At 35.2% G+C, this 19,086-nt stretch overlaps 2 protein-coding genes across 2 annotated transcripts in view; one reads left to right on the top strand and one right to left on the bottom strand.

Moving 5' to 3' along the window:
• Positions 1-6,953: 6,953 nt before the first annotated feature.
• LOC106054027 (uncharacterized) lies at positions 6,954-13,991 on the bottom strand. The gene is made up of 4 exons (XM_056025260.1): positions 13,826-13,991; positions 11,938-12,027; positions 9,512-9,651; positions 6,954-7,349 (listed from the first exon to the last, which is right to left on the bottom strand). The coding sequence occupies exons 1-4, from the start codon at positions 13,968-13,970 to the stop codon at positions 7,161-7,163; spliced, it is 564 nt and encodes a 187-aa protein (XP_055881235.1). The 5' UTR covers positions 13,971-13,991; the 3' UTR covers positions 6,954-7,160.
• A 4,690-nt stretch (positions 13,992-18,681) lies between these two features.
• LOC106054025 (GRIP1-associated protein 1-like) overlaps positions 18,682-19,086 on the top strand; it is a 36,817-nt gene continuing 36,412 nt past the window's right edge. Inside the window, exon 1 of the mRNA XM_056026341.1 lies at positions 18,682-18,754. Within this exon, the coding sequence (XP_055882316.1) occupies positions 18,707-18,754 (48 nt within the window). The 5' untranslated portion in view covers positions 18,682-18,706. The remainder of the gene's footprint in view (positions 18,755-19,086) is intronic.

The raw sequence follows: 19,086 nt of genomic DNA, 5'->3' as shown, positions 1-19,086 counted from the left end.
GGGTGAACTTTAATGGGTGCCAGGGGCGTGCTTAACATTAGTTGGGGAAAAGTAAAGGCGGTTGGTCGTTGTGCTGGCCACATGACAACCTCGCCAACCGTGGTCCACAGAAACAGATTATCTGACAGACAGACAGAGTGAGTTAATATAAGCTTTGTGACAATAACCAATAGCGTTTATTATTCCGATATGAAAGTTATAATGAATGTAACTTATCTAGCCCCATTTGAATGTGATTTAAGTTCGAAATAAAAACACAAAAGCTGGAACATGCATCATAAAACAGTAATTTGTACTTTAATCGTTTGACACAAGGTATGTAGTAGGCTATTTTCTCTGAATACACAGATTCAGTTTACTAAAATTTAAATGAAATAACAAAAGAATCTTTACTTTAGAAAAACAGCTTTATCCGACTCTCCCAATTTCATGTCTCCCTTTTATTAAGTTTTATATATTCTAAGAAGAAGAAGAAGAAGACTTGTTTGTAAAATGTTTTACATGTTTCGGATGTTCCTTCAGAGTTGAAGATAGTTTACTTCCTAGTCCAAACCTCCCGCAGGACGACGGGGGATGGGAGCGGGCAGGATTTGAACCCTCGACCATCGATAAATCCGAACGACAGTCCAGCGCACAAACCACGCGACCAGGCAGCAAGAATGTTCATACCTCAAAAGTAGGCTCTTGACTCTCGACTGGTATAGTTGTAACTATTGGGGATTTCCGATTTTTTTTTTATGCGCATGTATATAAATAGTGTGACATAACCAGCATATAATGAGAATTAATTTTCTGCTTAATGAGTAAAGCGTTAAAAAAACAACAACTTAAGAAACACTGAACTTAGTGACTTATCCCCTTTCCATGACTTTTAGATAATGCTGAGAGTGTAGTGGTCTGGGTGTCAGCATGACGTCTGAACTCATTTAGCCTTTTCGTTGCAAGTCATTTTGAAGGTAATGTTACTCAAAGATAGCGTGATACTTTGACTCTCTGGCTATCTCTTTTCAGTACTCAAAGGTTTTTTTTTTTTTTTTTTTTTTTTTTTTGCACTTAGGCAGAGGTTCTAATTTTACTTCCGATGTACCCTGTTCTCACCTATACTAGTTGGTCAAACATTCAATTTATCTTGGGAATTTCTACATTATTTGTTTTGTACAAACTTCTTATTGTAATCGAATCGAAGATATTGCCATTATTCTAGAAATGGTAGTCATATGTATGTGTGTGTGAGAGGGGGGGATTTATTCGTATATTTTACACATTCCTTGGACGAGAAAAACAAACGCATTACAAATGAAGAGCTTCGAAACAGGGTATAATGGTTATTGGGCCCAAAGATGACCTGCTGAACACTGTCAAATAACGCAGCCTAAAACTTTTAAGGTTATATCACAAAGTCCTCGAAGCTCTTAAATACTTCCCTTTACGGAACAGTACCAGGAAAAAGAAGAGACAAATAGAGAAAGCGATGGGAAGACAACATCAAAGAATGAACGGGCCTGCCATTGAAGGAGATTTTATTCAAGGCAGAAGACAGAACGAAATGGAGAAAGACGGCCGAGAGATCGTGTGGGGCGCCCTAACGGTTTAACAGACTAAGGGATAGGTGAAGGTGATCTTGTAAACCTTATAAATTAAAGACGTTGGTTACGTCCTACTCGTATCCGTGTAAACTTATTCCATTATTTATTTTTTTACACCCAAGGGCTAGTCTATACTTTTAAATCGATACTGAATCCTGAGAGGGCTGGGCTTAGGATAAAAACACACACTGGTATAGTTTCAAAGAAACACATTTATTTAAATTTAACTCTGCTACATTATATTTCTTAATAAATTAATAAGACCCTGCAGGTAACATTTAATGACAAAATGAAAAGGTGATTTGGACAAAGTCTTGTTGGAGGTTGGAAGTATATAACCTAAAAATAATAAATGAGATAGAGAGAAAGAGAGAGGGAGAGAGAGAGAGAGAGAGAGAGAGAGAGAATGAGTTCAAAGAATTCTGTAAGCCTCATCTTTTTCGTTAAAAAAAAAGATATGGATATATATATAGGCCTATATTTCGTGTCATTTGATTTGTTTGAAATTAAAAGATATAATAAAAAGATATTTCAAAGTAAATCTCTATTCTCATGGGACGATCAAAGAACTTGGTGTTAACGTTTAAGAATTAATACAATATTTTGTCATGTACAACATTACACATGCCTTTAAATAGAAAGAGTACAAAGAGAGTGTGTGTTATCACAGAAAACCAGGGGCGACTCCTACCAGTTCTACGCAAGGCCAATGACTATTCAGGCGATAGTCTTGTTTTGATTTTCTAATGTAATACAAATAAACTCAACAACGTATTATCGATAATGTGACTTTAAGACCTTATAGCAAACATGTGTAATATAAGTCCGAAGAGCTATTTCAGATCATTCTTCGTCGTTGTTTTCCCACTTAAAAAAACAACAACAACATACCAGAAGCGCGATTTTAAAACCCCTTTGGCGTTGTTTTTTTTTTAAACTTGAAAACTTACAGAAAAACCTATTATCGATAATAAGACTTCTTGACCTTTTGGCAAGTCAAAGAAACGCCCTATCCTTCCATGGACACGTTATATTCAAGCCATAGTCTTGTTTTGCTTGTCTAAAGTAATATCGCAGTTTATTTCAAGGAATAATTTAACGTTGTTTTTCAATTTAAAACAAAGTGGTTTTTCTATTTTCTCTTCGATCTTGACCTGACAGACAGACGTACAGACAGACGACACAACCCCGAGATAACATTTTTGGTCAGAAGCAGTGTGTTGATTTTTACAAGACTCTCTCTGTCTGTCTGGTAAAAAGTTTGTACACGTTATTTCTCCCAGACCCAATCTCGCATTAAGCTAAAGTTTTGCACAATTATTTCTTTTACATGCCAGAAAAATAATACATTTTAAAAAGTAACCAATTAGTTAATTAACTATTGTTAATTAATTAATTTTTTTTTGGTATCTCAAACTTCGGAAAGAAATGTTACTTGACTGATAAGGTGATATAAGTTGAATTAGCCCCCGTGGTTGAATTCTTTTTGCTCACGTTTCTTTTTTATAAATACATTTAAAAAGCGAGCACCCAGATACCACCTTTATTCTTCCCTACCCATTTCCAACTGGTCAAGATAAGTGATAGCGTATTGAGAAAGCTAAAAGCATGAAGTTGTGTTAAACAAAAAATTTGTAAAAAATATTTCTAATCGCAAAGATTTATAGTTGTTGTTCTAGATCTATTATATTACATAACTGATCTAAACTAATTGATACAATTACACTGTGTATAAGCTTTGTTGTATTTTTTAAAAGTATTTTGTATATCTTTCTTGCTTTAGTCCTGACAAGGAACTTTATCTGAACAGGATAGAATACTATAATGAGTGTGTGAGACTTTGCATTTGTCTTCTGTGTAGGCCTATAATCGTCTACACATACGCGCAAACACACACTCGGAGAGATTGATAGAGGGAGAGAGAGAGACAGAGAGAGAGAGAGAGAGAGAGAGAGGTGTCATGAGCTTTAAAAGCTAATTGTTATGATGTAACATTTTTTGTATAACCCTTATCAATTATTCATTCGCCACCAGTTTAGAATTTGGCTGTGACTGCAAGAATTATCACCGTGGCATTCAATCCTATTCCTGTTTTGTTCATTTATCCCGGGTCGTGGACCAACATAACATCCCAACAGAACTTTTGAACAAATATCTTTAACGTTAGACCCTACAATTTTATGTCTGTGATAACAGTTGACACATTTATATCTGTATAATTAGATGTTGAAAACTTTATCGCTGATAACTTTGTTTTGGCTGCAAATTTATTGATAGTAAAAAAAAATAATAAGCACACTTTATCACCGTAATTATCTGTCCATTTCGGATTGGTTCACAAAATGGTCTCATCAAGTTGTCAAAGTCCCATCACCAAATAAGGCAAATAGTGTGTTAAAACCTCAATGTTATCTCAGAGAGGTTGCAATATCTAACAAAAAAATATCATATTTCTTTAATTGTTTACATGTAGGTGCCAAAACAACCTATGCTCACACACACACATACATATAGCCTATAATCATATAAAAAAAAAGTGGAGATAAGTTCTTACTACTTTATCTCAACTTTGTTATGATGAAAGTGTCATAAAAGATCTAGAAAGGTATCCTAACGTTGATTTAGGCCTAGACCTTTTCTACGTCACTCTTTAAATCTCCCCAGACCAATCTAGTATTTTGTTAGGCACATGTACTATGTAGGCCTACATGTTATAAATAAAGATTTACACATGTCTAGGTTTTAATATGAAATATTTCTCGATTTAAGAATTAATCACCAAATGGGAGATGACCGCATGCCGAAAAAAACAAACTTTCAGTGAGATGTTTGTAAAATGTTTTACTTGTTCGGATGTTCCTTCAGAGTTGAAGATGATTTATTTCCTAGTCCAAACCTTCCACGGGACGACGGGGGATGGCAGCGGGCAGGGTAAGAATCCAGGACCATCGACAACTTCGAAAGACAGTCCAGCGGGCATAAATCACGACCTGGCAGCCACCCTGAGATCTATGGAGGACTGTACTGTAGGCAGCTGGCTTCGCAAAAGGACAGACGGTGAACTTTTTACAAAAATATGAAAGCTCAGAGTGAAGGCTCTGGTAATCGATCCCTAATTAATTATAAATTACAGACGTTCCTTCAAAAAAAGAAGATAATTAACCTACGTTCTAGACATTTCCAAGTGTTCAAGTAATCGTGCATGTTAACTATAGACTTAAATAGTGCTAAATCATTGGTTTTCCTGGCTGATGCAGTCAGTCAATTCCATGCTCTCGCAGCGCCTTTATCTTTGTGCCTTTCTGTGTATTTTATTAGGTAGTATTTTTATATTTGTAAACTTATGGTTTATGTACTATTGCTAGTTTACTTTTTTAGTTTTATGTCCTTATGTCGCCTTTGAGTTTAATGTATTCTATTTAAATGCGAATTCAGATGTACTTGTTATAAACCTCAAGACTCTAGTTTGTGCATTTCTGTTTTTAATGAGTTGTGTGCTTCAAAAAAGAGGACACATATTCTAATAATGCTGTATGGCAGAATGTCTACTTGCGGAAACGACACTGCTTTAAAATAATTATTTCACGATGAGGTCATGTCTCTATATAGACTAGATTTATATTGTAATTTTTTTTATGCAGGAAATTTTCTAAAATTAAATCTCAAAGAATATATGTAAGGGGAAACTATTCAATATAATACAAAAGATAACTATATTATTGATTGCTTCCCTTGAATAAAGTCATTGCTTATTTAGGTATATGTCACATATCACAAATGTAGTTTAAAGCACAATACCTTTTAAGGATTAAAAAAAAGCTTAAAAAAAAAAGGTGGGAGGTGGGGAGATCAATGACTCGCTTGTATATGATTCAATAATGTGAATTGTTCATACTTGTAATAAGTTTATAGTACTAGTTAATTGATATAATGTCAACATGTTTACTTTGCTTTTACACAAAGTACATTGGTGACTTATGACAACTTACTACATGAAGAGATTGAACTAACCTAGATGACAAGTTACCACATGAAGAGTTAGAGCTAACCTAAATGACCAAGTTACCACATGAAGAGATTGAACTAACCTAGATGACAAGTTACCACATGAAGAGATTGAACTAACCTAGATGACAAGTTACCACATGAATAGATTGAACTAACCTAGATGACAAGTTACCACATGAAGAGATTGAACTAACCTAGATGACAAGTTACCACATGAAGAGATTGAACTAACCTAGATGACAAGTTACCACATGAAGAGATTGAACTAACCTAGATGACAAGTTACCACATGAAGAGATTGAACTAGCCCAGATGACAAGTTACCACATGAAGAGATTGAACTAGCCTAAATGACCAAGTTACCACATGAAGAGATTGAACTAGCCTAGATGACAAGTTACCACATGAAGAGATTGAACTAGCCTAAATGACCAAGTTACCACATGAAGAGATTGAACTAACCTAGATGACAAGTTACCACATGAAGAGATTGAACTAAGATTTTCTCTCAATTCACTTAACTAAAATCCAACATTCTGAACATAAACTAGTCATATGATAATGTTCAATGTTAATAACAATAAAGTGGTACGTTCCAAACTATGAACACTATACGGTGGGATGTGGGGCAGAGTGAATTAGAGCACTTGAATATCTAACATGTAGCTGGAGTTTGAATCCTGATGTAGCTTGGGAATTTTTAATTTTTAGATTTGTCTTTAGCCTAATTAACTGAGTTATATTTGTAGACACCTGAGTGGTAAAGCGCTTGGCTACTGAACTGGGGTTCAAATCCTGGTGAAGACTGGGATTTTAAAATTTCGGGATCTTTGTGCGTCTCAGAGTCCACCCAGCTCTAAGTGGTACCTGACATTAGTTAGGGAAAAGTAAAGGCGGTCGGTCGTTGTGCTGGCCACATGACACCCTTGTTAACCGTGGGCCACAGAAACAAATAACCTTTACATCATCTGCCCTATAGACCACAAGGTCTGAAAGGGGAACTTCACTTTTTTCCTAATTAACTGAGTTATATTTGCAGACACCTATAGCAGCACAAAAACTTTCTCACAGAACTTCCTTCACATGTCCACAAAAAAAATAAAAAGGACCATAGCACACTAGGCATACAAAAAGCCAGCTCAGTCAGCCTAGATACACAATCACATGAAATTATGCCACCATAAATTAAACCTTTTCAGATCAGCAGCTTAGCCACTTTCAAACCCATCTTGTCATATGGTCGAAGTCACAGGTTCAGCTATCCCAAAAACCCATCATTAGATTGGAATAGTCGCAAGCGCATTTATATATGGTAAAATATACACATCCAATTTCTCATCAGAAACACAAAAGCTGCTACTTAATAATATAAGTTTATTAGGAAAATGTATTTACATATATACATCAGCATCTCTCAACCCTATTTATTTTGATCCCATATAAACTTAAAGTGAATGTACATTCTGTACAAACTCTTCAATTTCTTAACAGCTTTGTTCCCTGATTACCAGAAAGGACAGTTACATAAAGATGAGAAAAGCATTTATAAAGCCAATCAAAAAACAGCTATTTATTACTAGATTCATGGCCTGCTGAATTCAGTTCCTGAATGACAGGTTTGCTCTTTACTTTAGGTTTAGCCAACCTAATGTCTAGTTTGTCTTCATCACTGGAAACATCTTCACTATCAGCACTGTCATCACATTCATCCTCACTGCTGTCTCCAAGACAGTCTTCTGGAACTAATGAAAAATTCTGTAAAAAACAAAAAAATTAGTGATTATCTTCTTCTCTTATTTTATTTTAGAATTGCATAACAAAAACAGGTGAGAATTTTATGTTATACAATTCAAGAAAACTTAAATAAAATAATAATAATAAACAAGGTTACAAAGACAGTTTGTGTGGAAACACAAACTCAAAATCTGCCCCTGAAGTGGTCCACCCAAGCAGGTAAAAAGGCAGGTATCAATATTTTCAAAAAGAACATCAGAATTGAATTCTATCAAAGACAAATGACAGAGACGAATGGAGAAAGTAGGTTGACAGATCTTGTGTGGTGCCCCAGAAGTCCAAAGGATAGTGAAATGTGAAAGTGAATGTGAAGTTAAATGTGAACCTGGCCTAACTGATGTCTTAAAATGAATATCTAATTGATCTAATTGTTTTGTAAAGGGTCAATCTCGTATTCAAATTCTCAAAAAAAGAAGAAAAAAACATTTCCGTATATTTATTGCGTGTTACAGTTCACACGATAATATGAAAAACTACTTATTAATTGTTGTTTTAAATTATGTCCAACTTATATGCATACTAAATAGATTTTTTCTCTTAAAAAAAAAGTAAACATTATTTTTGGGTAAATGTAGCAGTTAGTAGGACAGAACTTACATAATGTAGCAATACAAATGTAAAAAAAAAAATCTAAAACCATTTGCATAAATGTGCTAAAAATATGGCAAAAAGTCCTCTCCCCTACTATTAATAGTGAATAGATGTAAAAGTGGTGTATTTTTAAGAAAAAACTGCTTGCATGAGTGATTTAAGAAATTAGATTTTTCGCTTTTAGAAAAGAAAAAAGTAGAAATTGCATCAGAACTTTGAATGGCCTAAAATATTATGTCGGATTCTCCCTATCTTTTCTAGTTTACAAGATATAAATGAGATGGACGGACAGACAGACGGACAGACATTTCACACAAAACTAATAGCGTCTTTTCCGCTAAAAAATATGTTATTTACAAAAGTGTTCAGAAGATTGATTTATTTCTAATAAGGGCATGTTCGTTTCATAAATTAAACAAAAATTAATAAAATAGCTAAACATATCTGGTTTTCCCAAATAAAAAAAAATCTCCATGTCCTCCTTCTCAACTAAAAACGACGAAAATAAAGTTTTAAAATTAAAAAAAAAGAAAGATTTTCAACACATTAAGCTAATCCTGTAAACAACACAACCTATCGCAATAGGAGCCAGTGGGTTAATAATGTTTCATTGTAGTAGTTTTTTATTATTGTTATTCTGTTAATTTGTTTGAAGAATGGAAATATTATTTGAAAAGTAAGAGTAATGTTATGTGTGTCAGTTGAAATATTTTACAATTTAAATATCTGATTACCAATAAACAAATCGTCACTAATTTCACCTTAATTAACACCTATTGATTGATTTTAACCATATCTGCACTAGATATATTTTCGAACAAACATTTTACCAGCAAAAGCTTTTTAAGAAGAAATTTGATTAATAACAAACTATGCCCATGCATAGAGTGTAGACAGCTTGCCGCCCAATGCGGGGACCGGCGCGGGAGGACCTTAGTCCAAGTAAGTAATGTATAGAAAAAATAAAAGTTGAAGTATATGCTTCAATAAAAATAGTCTATCTATAACCTTTACTTCATTATTATTATCAAATAGGACTGGAAATAAATTTAGCTACTTTTGACAATGGCGGACTTATCAATTTAGGTATTTGAAACTATGGTTCAAGTTGCACTACTGGAGTCTACACATTTATTCTATTATCATTGCACTTGCATCACATTATTTTCTTTGTAAACGGTAAGTTTCTTCAATCTCCAAGTGGTGATAAACAATCATGGGTAAGGTTTGTCTATGAATAACAGAATATTATAAGCTTTAAAGAAATTTGAATAAAAGTCTTGTAGAAAAGCTTCCAAGAGAAATTCAGAAGATGGAAAGTCTTAAATCAGCTTTCAGCCATGACTGAAAAATATGTGGGTTACAGCCTGACCTCCTTTACAATGCAAGCAATCCTTTCTAATCTTCTGACTCAAACAAAAAATCTTATTACAGATTATTAAATTAAAAAGAGCAAAGTATGTTCTTTCACTCTATAATTAAAAAGAAATTAAATGAAAATCATACAGAAAAAATGATAAAATGGAACTTACCATCTCAATATGAGTCTCACTGTCTTGAATATTTTCAATATCAAATTTACTAATATTTTCAGGACATGTTGTTAACTGAGTGGCCAAGTCATTGTTGGACGTCACCATTTGTGGGAGAAACTCTTTCAATCTGGATAACACTATTTGAAAATAGAACACAGGAAAAGAAATGATCAATAAAAAATAGTCTAAAAACATTTCATATTTGTACATGTTACTTCTCCAACACCAATTCTTGGATCAAGTTGAACCTAGGAATAGAGGGATGTGTAACATTTCGCGTAATATCTAATGAAAGAATGTTCGTCAGGAAATCTAAATTTGCAGATATAAGGAACCAATTTATGTAAAAATGCTCTCGAAACACAAATTTGAATATAAATTTATTGAATAATGAAATCAATAGATTATATTATATATTTTCATGCGTCAAAGTAAAAAACTATCTGCGCAAAGTGTAGTTCTTAAAATTAGATTTAGATATAGATCCTTTCGATCTTTTCATGTAAATATGGTAAACATAGCCTAGATCGATGAAGTTATAATGCTTTTTTTTTTTTTGAGGGTCTTAAGTTTGCTTTAGGGCTACAATACATACACTACGGTCTAAGTTAGTACCCAAGGAACTTTTCTGACAAGTTTAATCAAGATTGGTCAAACGGTTTTGATTTCTTTTCGTAACATACATACATACATACATACATACGCCTTACTTTCTACTTTATAATATAGATGATATCAAAGAAGGGGGAAAAAAACTTCTCCATTATTGAGAGACATAAATATAAATTCAGAGATCTCCCCTTAGATATGCTTTGTTTAAAAACAATAAAATAAATTTTCTTGTTTTTAGATTTAATTATATGTAGATGTAACATTATTATCAAATGACTCACAGACTCAAATAATGAAACTTACCTGAAGTGACAATACTGTTATCATTTTATAAAGTTTATAATGTATTCTAAGAGACATTAACTTTTAAAAAGTTTTCAGTTTAAGACATAATATTGCTAACAACATTAGTAGCTTTTTTTTTTTTTTTGCATAACATGTATTTTGACATGTAATTTCTGAAATATTCTTTAAAAAATTTGTATAAACTTTTTTTTTTAACAAAACATTGTAACTAGGTATATACAGGTATATTAAATTATATTAAATTATATTTTGTGTTCTTGTATCAGTTCCCCTTTATATTGAATGTGAATAAGTCACTCGTTTCCATGCATTCTGCCTTCCCATCTGACATCCGTTGCATCTCAAAATCATAAATGAAAAAAAAAAATTCTTCTCGAGAGGAAGGAGGCAAAAGTGTGCTCCCTTAGAATAATATTAGGAATTGAAGAGTTTGTAATTCCAATTATCATTTTTATGGTTTTCCATCCAGTAATGCAAAATTGTTTAAGTGAGAAAAAATGTGGCATGGGTTACAACTAAAGCCTTCATATAAAGCTATGTAGGTGTCTCTTGATGCAAGGAGCAGATCTAAAATATAATTTTAAAATAATCAGTTAAAAAAAGAACTGCACATGATATTTTTTTTATTATGTGTGGCTATGAATAGATCAAGTTTTTAAATTACCATACCTAATTAGTTGATGTTTAAATTAAAATGTCTGAGCATGATGTTGTTTCAAATTTACTTTAAAAATACGCAAAATATAAAAATCTTTTAAAAAAAAATACAAATCTTATCTGAAGGGGAATAACTGCCCTTTAAACTATATATCTATCAATAATGTACAGTGTAAGTTATTTCCCCTATTCAATATGAAAAACAAATTAATTGACTAATTGAGTATTTCTCTTTATTTATTCATGTTTCGTTAGGTACAATAAATCATCAGGTGATCAAAGAATAATAATAATATTACAAAGGCTTGTCTTCAAGTCCGAAGATTAAAGAGGAATGCAGTATTTCCTGTGGCTATGTAGCAGCAGCTGTGACCTACATATTTTGCCACATCCAGAGTAAGCATAAACAATCCTTATCTTTTTGCTGTCTACATTTTTCCTCAGCAGCAGATTTTCTTTTGGTCTCAAATGTGTATCCAGCAGCCTTTGTAAGTGACCTCCAGCTGTCTCGTTCTGAAGCCACATGCAACCAGGTGCTCTCTTCTATGTCATTTCCCTGGGGCACCTCTGTTACATCAAAAAAAGATTGCTTTTGGCATGTACATTCGGGATACACACCCTGCCAAAGGAACTGTCAGACCATAAGAAATCCCTCTAGATACAGTCCACACAGGCATTCGCAAAGATATCGCTGTTTGTAATGTAATTAAAAAATATGTAAGGGAGAAATAGCGTTAACAATTATTTAAGGGGACTAAACCCAACAAATCAGTGAATACTGAAATATTAGTTTCACTTGTTGGTATCAAATAAAATAATTACCAGTAACAGATTGAAGAGGACATTACCTGAGCTTGGCGGTAAACTAACTGTTTTATTCACTCTGCTCTCAGGTAGGGAATTATCTTTCATGACAAGCAAACTGTTTTCTTGGTAGCCTGTAAACAGTTTGGTTAATACTTATTAATACAATCCTATTATATATTTATTTAGAATTTGAATGTTAGTTTGTCTTTCAATATAACATATATATTCTTTCAAAGATATTACAAATATATTATTTGTCAAAATTTAGTATTGAATGTTCATTGGTAATTGATTGTGTTTTAGTCTTGCCTTTTTCGGCTATTTCATATATATTAAACTTAATTTAAGGAAAGTAACTATATTCATTGCTTCAATGACATGAGAAATGAATTTTATCTATAATGTAGAACGAACATTTTTTTTTATCTTTGTGTGCTAAATTTAGTTATGATTCTGTATTTTATGCCAAAGACAGCTATGACATCCCCCCCCCCCCCAAACAATCAGAATCAGGTGAAGCACAACTCAATGGATACCAGCCCCAAAGGAATTGAAATAGATCTAGAAAGATCTATTTACAAAGAGAATTAGATGAATTACAGAAATGGGAGTCAAATTGGAGCATGTCTTTCCACCCAGAAAAATGTCAATTATTAAGAGTAACAAATAAACTAAAACAAATTAATTCCACTTATCTTATTCATGGTAAAGCCGTAACACAGACTAAAAACGCAAAATACCTAGGTGTTATAAATGAAAAACCGTCATGGAATCCCTATAATGATGAAGCTTTCAAAAAATCAAACAAAGCATTTATATAAGGGTTTATTAAAAGAAATTTCTATAAAAATCAAATAAGAACATAAAACTAAAATGTTATTTAACCTTGGTTAGGCCAATAATAGAATATATGCATCCTCTGTTTGGTTAGGCCAATAATAGAATATAATGCATCCTCTTTTTGGGACCCCCCAACTCAAAAAAACATTAAGAAACTGGAACAGACACAAAAAAGAGCAGTGCTATTCATAACAAACGAATATTCACATTTGACTCGAGTAACACTGTTAGTAAAATTACTCAATTTAGAAAGCCTTCAGGTCAGAAGACTCAAAAGTAAAGTAGCAATTATACATAAAACAATGAACCATAATCTTCAAATACAAAATTTAATAAAATACTCAGAAAGACACAAAGATAAAGGCACATTCCTCATCCCATATATGCTAGGAAAAATGTGTACAAATACCACTTCTTCCCTAGAGCATGGAATGGGTTGCCTGAGCTAGCCAGGAAAACTAGTGACTTGGCAGAATTTAAGTCATTGGTTAATATGCATGACTGAGTGCATGGCGTATAGGACATAATCATCTTATTTTTTTGAAGTAACGTCTGTATTATATTTATTAAGATGTAGAAGATAAATTTTCATAAGTAGGAACACAAAATCCTTAGCCCACCTGTGACTAGTGACACTAGTGTGTCACTATCACTAGTGTGACTGTATCAGTGCCAGCAGATGCTTCTTAGGCTTAGTTTTAGTCATTTTAGAGAGTAGGGCACCAGCCACCAGCATGTGACCAGGAATCAGGATCCCCTTACCGCCTTAAGTGGCTTAAATCACTTAGCGGCTCGTGCCACTCATGGAAAGGGGGGGGGGGGGGGCACGATAAAGAGTTAATAGAGAGTCTTGCCACTGTCAGCCCATGCCCATCGTACTATTATAAATTATATTTGTGATTCTGCTAGTCACCCTAGTGTTATTACACTCGCCCAGGGCTAAAGCCGCCTCTGAATACTGCCAGTCTCATGAGTCTGGCCTGTGCGCGTGGTGGGGTGAGCCGATTTTTTAAATAATTTATAATTAACATTGAGACTAGTCTAGTCTAGTGATATCTAGATCGATCTCTAGAGTAAAAAAAAAATTACAGTGCGTAAATTTTTCTGGATAGAGCAGTTGTGATGATATCTGTGTATGTTTTCCATTTCTATTTAATGGACAGTTGCGGTCTACTTGATTTTTTGATGGGTTTGAAATTGCACTTGTACAAGTATGTTCCGAGGGCGCTGCCATCTTTTATGTTTACGTTTTGTTCTGTTGCCAACTCTGGAACTAATAATGTTTGTCAAAACAAACTCTTGCAGCTAAAGTTAATAATAATAATAGTATAACTATTAGTAATAATAATAAAGGCATTGACTAAAATTCCCGAAGATAAAGGCAAATTGTAGATCTATTATCGGGACCAACATATTCTGCCTCTTCCTTAGATTAGATTGGCTTAGATTGCTAGATCTAGAAATACTGAAGATTAAATAAAATACGCTAAGCTGGCAACTCAAAACAAAATTATTGTCTAGACCAGGGGTCTCAAACTCATTTCGGCATGTGGGCCACAGTGGAAAGTAACAACCATTCAGCGGGCCGCACCACAAAAAGAGAATGTTTTTTCATTAAATTTTACGAACACTACTGTCACTGCAGTTAAATGCTAAAATAAAGTTTTTATAATTATTAATTACATTTAGTGTAGTTTATTACATGCACAGGCAGTATAGTTTACTAAAATAAGTTGACGTTGTCTCTGTCACTTATTAAAAAAGCAGAAACTGTAGTTACCCAAAAAACTACAACTATGATTTCTAGGCCTACTGCAGATAGCTCGTCACTTATGTTTCTGTCCACTCAGCTGAGAGCGTTTGGCAGAGTGTCCAGACCATCGACATTAGGCCTGAAGTCGCGTGTAGTGGCAAGCCGCAAGGTTGCTCTCAGATGCTCTCAGATGCTTATCAGTCAGTCTTGATTGTAATGCTGTTTTGTTGATCATTCTGAAAAAAACTGTTCGCAAACGTACGTACCCCCAAACATCGCTAGAATTCTAGCAGCTGCGCAGAATACGTTTGGAAACTTCTCTCTGGGAAGAAACTGATAGAAATCTGGAACGCCAACATCAGCGTATTTTTGCTTCAGAACAGTGTCACACTGCAGGTCCAGTAGTTCCATCTGGACTTCCTCTGGGACGTTTTTCACGTCTACTGCGAACGGAGTGGCATAAAGGAAAAACTATGATTCAATCGCAGTGAATTGCTGAAAGCGGTAGTCCGGAGAGAATGTCTACGTAGTCTTTCAGGCGCTGTGGTTCAACCGTAATGCTCTGTAGAAAAGACTAATGAGCCAGGTTTCCATCTGCCAGCTGAGTGGCCAACAAAATCAGCTTGCATCTGAATGATTTGATGCGGTCAAACATCACGGTAATCAGCTGCTTTGTGCCCTGTAGTTGTGAATTAAGTGCATTGAGATGTTGCGTGATGTCAGTAAGAAAAGCAAGATTCGACAAAACAATTGGGTCACTGAGCTGAGGTATGTCTCCGTCTTTCATTGGCATGAACAATGCTATTTCCCATCTCAGTTCAAAGAATCTCTGCAGCACTTTTCCACGACTCAACCATTTGACTTCCGTATGATAAAGTAACTCACCGTATTCCGTTTCTAAATCAGCTAGAAATGACACAAACCGTCTGTGGTTGAGACCCCGTGCACGTATGAAGTTCACCGTCTTCACGACAACATCCATCACGTTCTTCATTTGTAGACTTTTGCCACAGAGTGCTTCTTGGTGCAGAATTCAGTGTATGGCTGCAAAAGGTCCCGCCAAGCTGAGCTGATACCGTTTCTCTACCATTAATTCAAAAACACCAACCTTCTCTGAACACATTGCTGGTGCCCGTCCGTATATATAGCCACTGAAACAAGTTTTTTCCCACGGTAGCCCACACACCTGCCAATACAAGCTTCCAGTTCTTGAAACACGTCGCGTCCAGTCGTCGTTCCTTTCATGGGTAGTAAGTCCAATAGCTCTTCAACAATGTTCAAGTTTTCGTCGACCCCACGAATGAATACGGCACAGTATGCGGTGTCTGTTACACCAGAAGACTCGTCCAGTGCAATGGAATATGCCACAAAGTTTTTTTCAGCGGCAATCAGTTGCTGTTGAACATTTGTCGCTGACTCAGTGATCCCGCTTGCAACTGTGTTCGCAGACAAACTTATGCCTTCGAAGAGTTTATTTTTCTCGGGGCAGATAATTTCACACGCCTGTAGCATACACTCTTTTACAAACTGGCCTTCAGTGAATGGTCGTGATGCCATCTCGCTAACAACAAAGTTTGCCTTCACAGAATCTTCCCTTCCAGTGGGCGGACACCTTATTTACAGATGTGTCCAGTTGTAAATTATTTCACGGCTTATATGTGGTCATTATAAATTTTATCTAATTTTTTTGAATTCGCGGAGGTGGCCGCGGGCCACACAAAATGGTTTCGCGGGCCACGTGTTTGAGACCCCTGGTCTAGACCTAGATATCACATGAGTTGTGGAATAGATATAGATATAGACCAGTAGGTGGAATAGATAGATACAGAAGAGTAGGTCTAATTCCGAAAGTGGTCTAGACCCCAGCATTGCATGTGAGTCGACTTTACGACGTCTTAAATATCGAGGGGTCGACGAAAGTGAAAAAATTAATTGGAGGTCTACAGGGGCGTACCGTAGCTAGGAATTTTCCAATGCTTTAGGGCCCAGGGGGCTTGACCTCTTTGGGGGCCCCTGCATTTTGCGTAATATTTGATTTTTAATGTAAAAAAAACACGCATTAGGGGCCCCCTCACGTGGGGGCCCGGGGGAATAGGCAAAAAAATAATTTTGCCATCCATGGGACCCATGTATTCAGCTCTTTCAGGCCCCTCAACGTTCGCCTCTTACTGGCCCCTAGTAGGGCTTCATCTGGGCCACCTGATGGCGTCCAGACTAGCCCCATAAGGGAATTTATTTGGGCTTTTACTTTCCCCCTCCCCCGTGGTTAAGTATCTTTGGCCCTGTTGGGGCCCACATTAAGTCCTTCCCCTCAATGGCAACACATACAAGCCTATGGTTTCACTGGGGCCCCTGAATGAGCCCAATATCAACCCTAAAGGACCCCGTTTGGGCCATTGTTCACCCCTCCATTGGGTCTATGGGGTCACAGACCCCCTTGCTGGCAATGGCGGGAAGTCTATAATTTTTACACTAATGCGACGCTTGGTCACAACCTTACTGAGGGGTCAACTCCCAGTTCGGCATAGGATTTCTTTGATTGATACCCGATCTCTATAACTGACTCCTAAAATCCATCTTAGCCATCTTTGTTGAGCCACATTTAATCTTTTTCAATTTCGGCAGATGACAATTCACTTCACTTTATTAATGGAGCCCAGCCACTGGTAGAAATTTGTAACCTCTCTTGGCTACGCTCTTGGAATTAGGTGACTGTAGTTTGCTTTAGATTTTATATCAAAAAGGGAAGTTTTATCGTCAAAATATTTTTTGGGGGGTTTTAAACTAAAAACTCAGTGTATTTTTTTTTTTAATTTTACCCCCCCCCCTTTTTAGCTACGCTCACAGAATCTGGTGACTGTAGTTTGCTTTAGAATAAAATTGAAGAGAGAGGTTTTCAACCTCAAAACTCTGTATGGGGGTATTTAAAACATCAGGAATGGTTTTTAACTTTAAAAAAAGCCCTCTGGAGGAGGAGAGTTTTAACTCAAAACCCCTCTTGGCTTGGCTACGCTCATAGAATTTTTAGTGTGTAATTTGCTTTTTTTTTTTTAAATATTGAATATGTATTTTTTAGCTTCAAACCCTGCTGAAGAGGGGTTTAAACTCAAAACCCCTTTGGCTACACTCATTGCATTTTGATTGCATAATTTATTTTTAGTTTCAAACCCCAATGAAAAAGGGGGGGGGGTAAATTAAAAAACCCTTTGGCTACGCTCATGGAATTTTGAGTGTGTAGTTTGCTTTTTTTATATTGAAGAGGTGATTTTTAGCCTTAAACCCTACTGGGGGGTGTTAAACACAAAACCCCTATCTTTGCTACGCTCATAGAATCTAGTGACTGATGTATGGATAGTCGTATATTGAAGAGGGGGGTTTTATCGTAAATTTCGGAGGGGTTTTAAAACCAAAATCTTCCTTAGCAATGCTCTAGGAATTTGGGGATTGTCATTTGCTTTTTTTTTTTTTTTTATAGAAGAGGGGGATTTGACTGCAAAACTCCCTGGAAGGGAGTTTTAAATTCAAACCCCCTTGGCTGCGCTGGGGCAAGTGATGGTTTAGTATTAAAATCTCAGCTTAAAAAAACAAAATCTAAGCAAAAAATCAGTCACTATTTATAAATTCCGACCCCTCCCTGCGGGGGGGATTTCATTTCGGGGGGGGGGGTGAACCCCTCCTCCCTGGCTACGCCAATGAACTATAGTACAATAAAAAGGAATATATCAGCTGTTCTCACTTCAAAAAGATTATTCCTGATACTTATCAGATATTGTTATAATCACTATAGGAAGTTTCTTTTCTTTTTTACCTTCTTCATATCTAGTGGAAAAAGGTTTCAAAATGGTTATCAATATTGACATAACTAACCTAGAAGTCATAATAATAATCCTAATTAAATTGAAGCCTAGTTTTGAAATTTAATTATCAAAGCAGCCCTCTTAATATAAGCGTATATTTTTTGTTTGTTTGTTAAATTCATGTAATAAATATTACATTTTATTTCAATTTAATTAGAATTTCGTTATAAACATATACGTGTACAACTTAGATGTCAGTGAAAAAAAACATTTGAGGTTGATGAATTTATTAAATATATATATAGGGGAGAAAACAAAAGGGGTCATTGAGATAAAAAAATTTTGGGAACCACTGATCTAGATCTTTGTCTATACAATCTATAGGTCAGTTCTGTGATAAGAGAATAGAAAACAAACAAAATGGCCGCTTCTCCTAGTCTATCTGATGTTGAGTTTCATCGTATGCAGGTTATCATAGATCTAATGACTGAATATAGACTCTAGATATGGATCTAGCAATTAGCTATATCATCTAGTTACTAGATCTAGTAAATTAGTTTAAGCTAGTAGACGTCTAGTTAGATATAGATCTAATATAAGGCTGTCACTCACTCAACTTTTACTTTGTAATACTTGTAACTTGTAGACTTGTACTTTTACTTGTACTTGTAGTTGTAACAAGTCTTGTTAGTCATTGTTACGTCTTGTATACTTGTATAGTACTATAGTTGAATTACTATCTCTATACTGACTATACTCAGTTACTGAGTTACTCAGTTGAGTTACTTACTCAGTACTGT

The sequence above is a fragment of the Biomphalaria glabrata genome, chromosome 4, assembly GCF_947242115.1.
Source record: "Biomphalaria glabrata chromosome 4, xgBioGlab47.1, whole genome shotgun sequence".
Taxonomy (NCBI): Eukaryota; Metazoa; Mollusca; class Gastropoda; family Planorbidae; genus Biomphalaria; species Biomphalaria glabrata.
The sequence above is the reverse complement of the archived record's forward strand: the minus strand, read 5'-3'. Positions and strand labels throughout refer to the sequence as shown.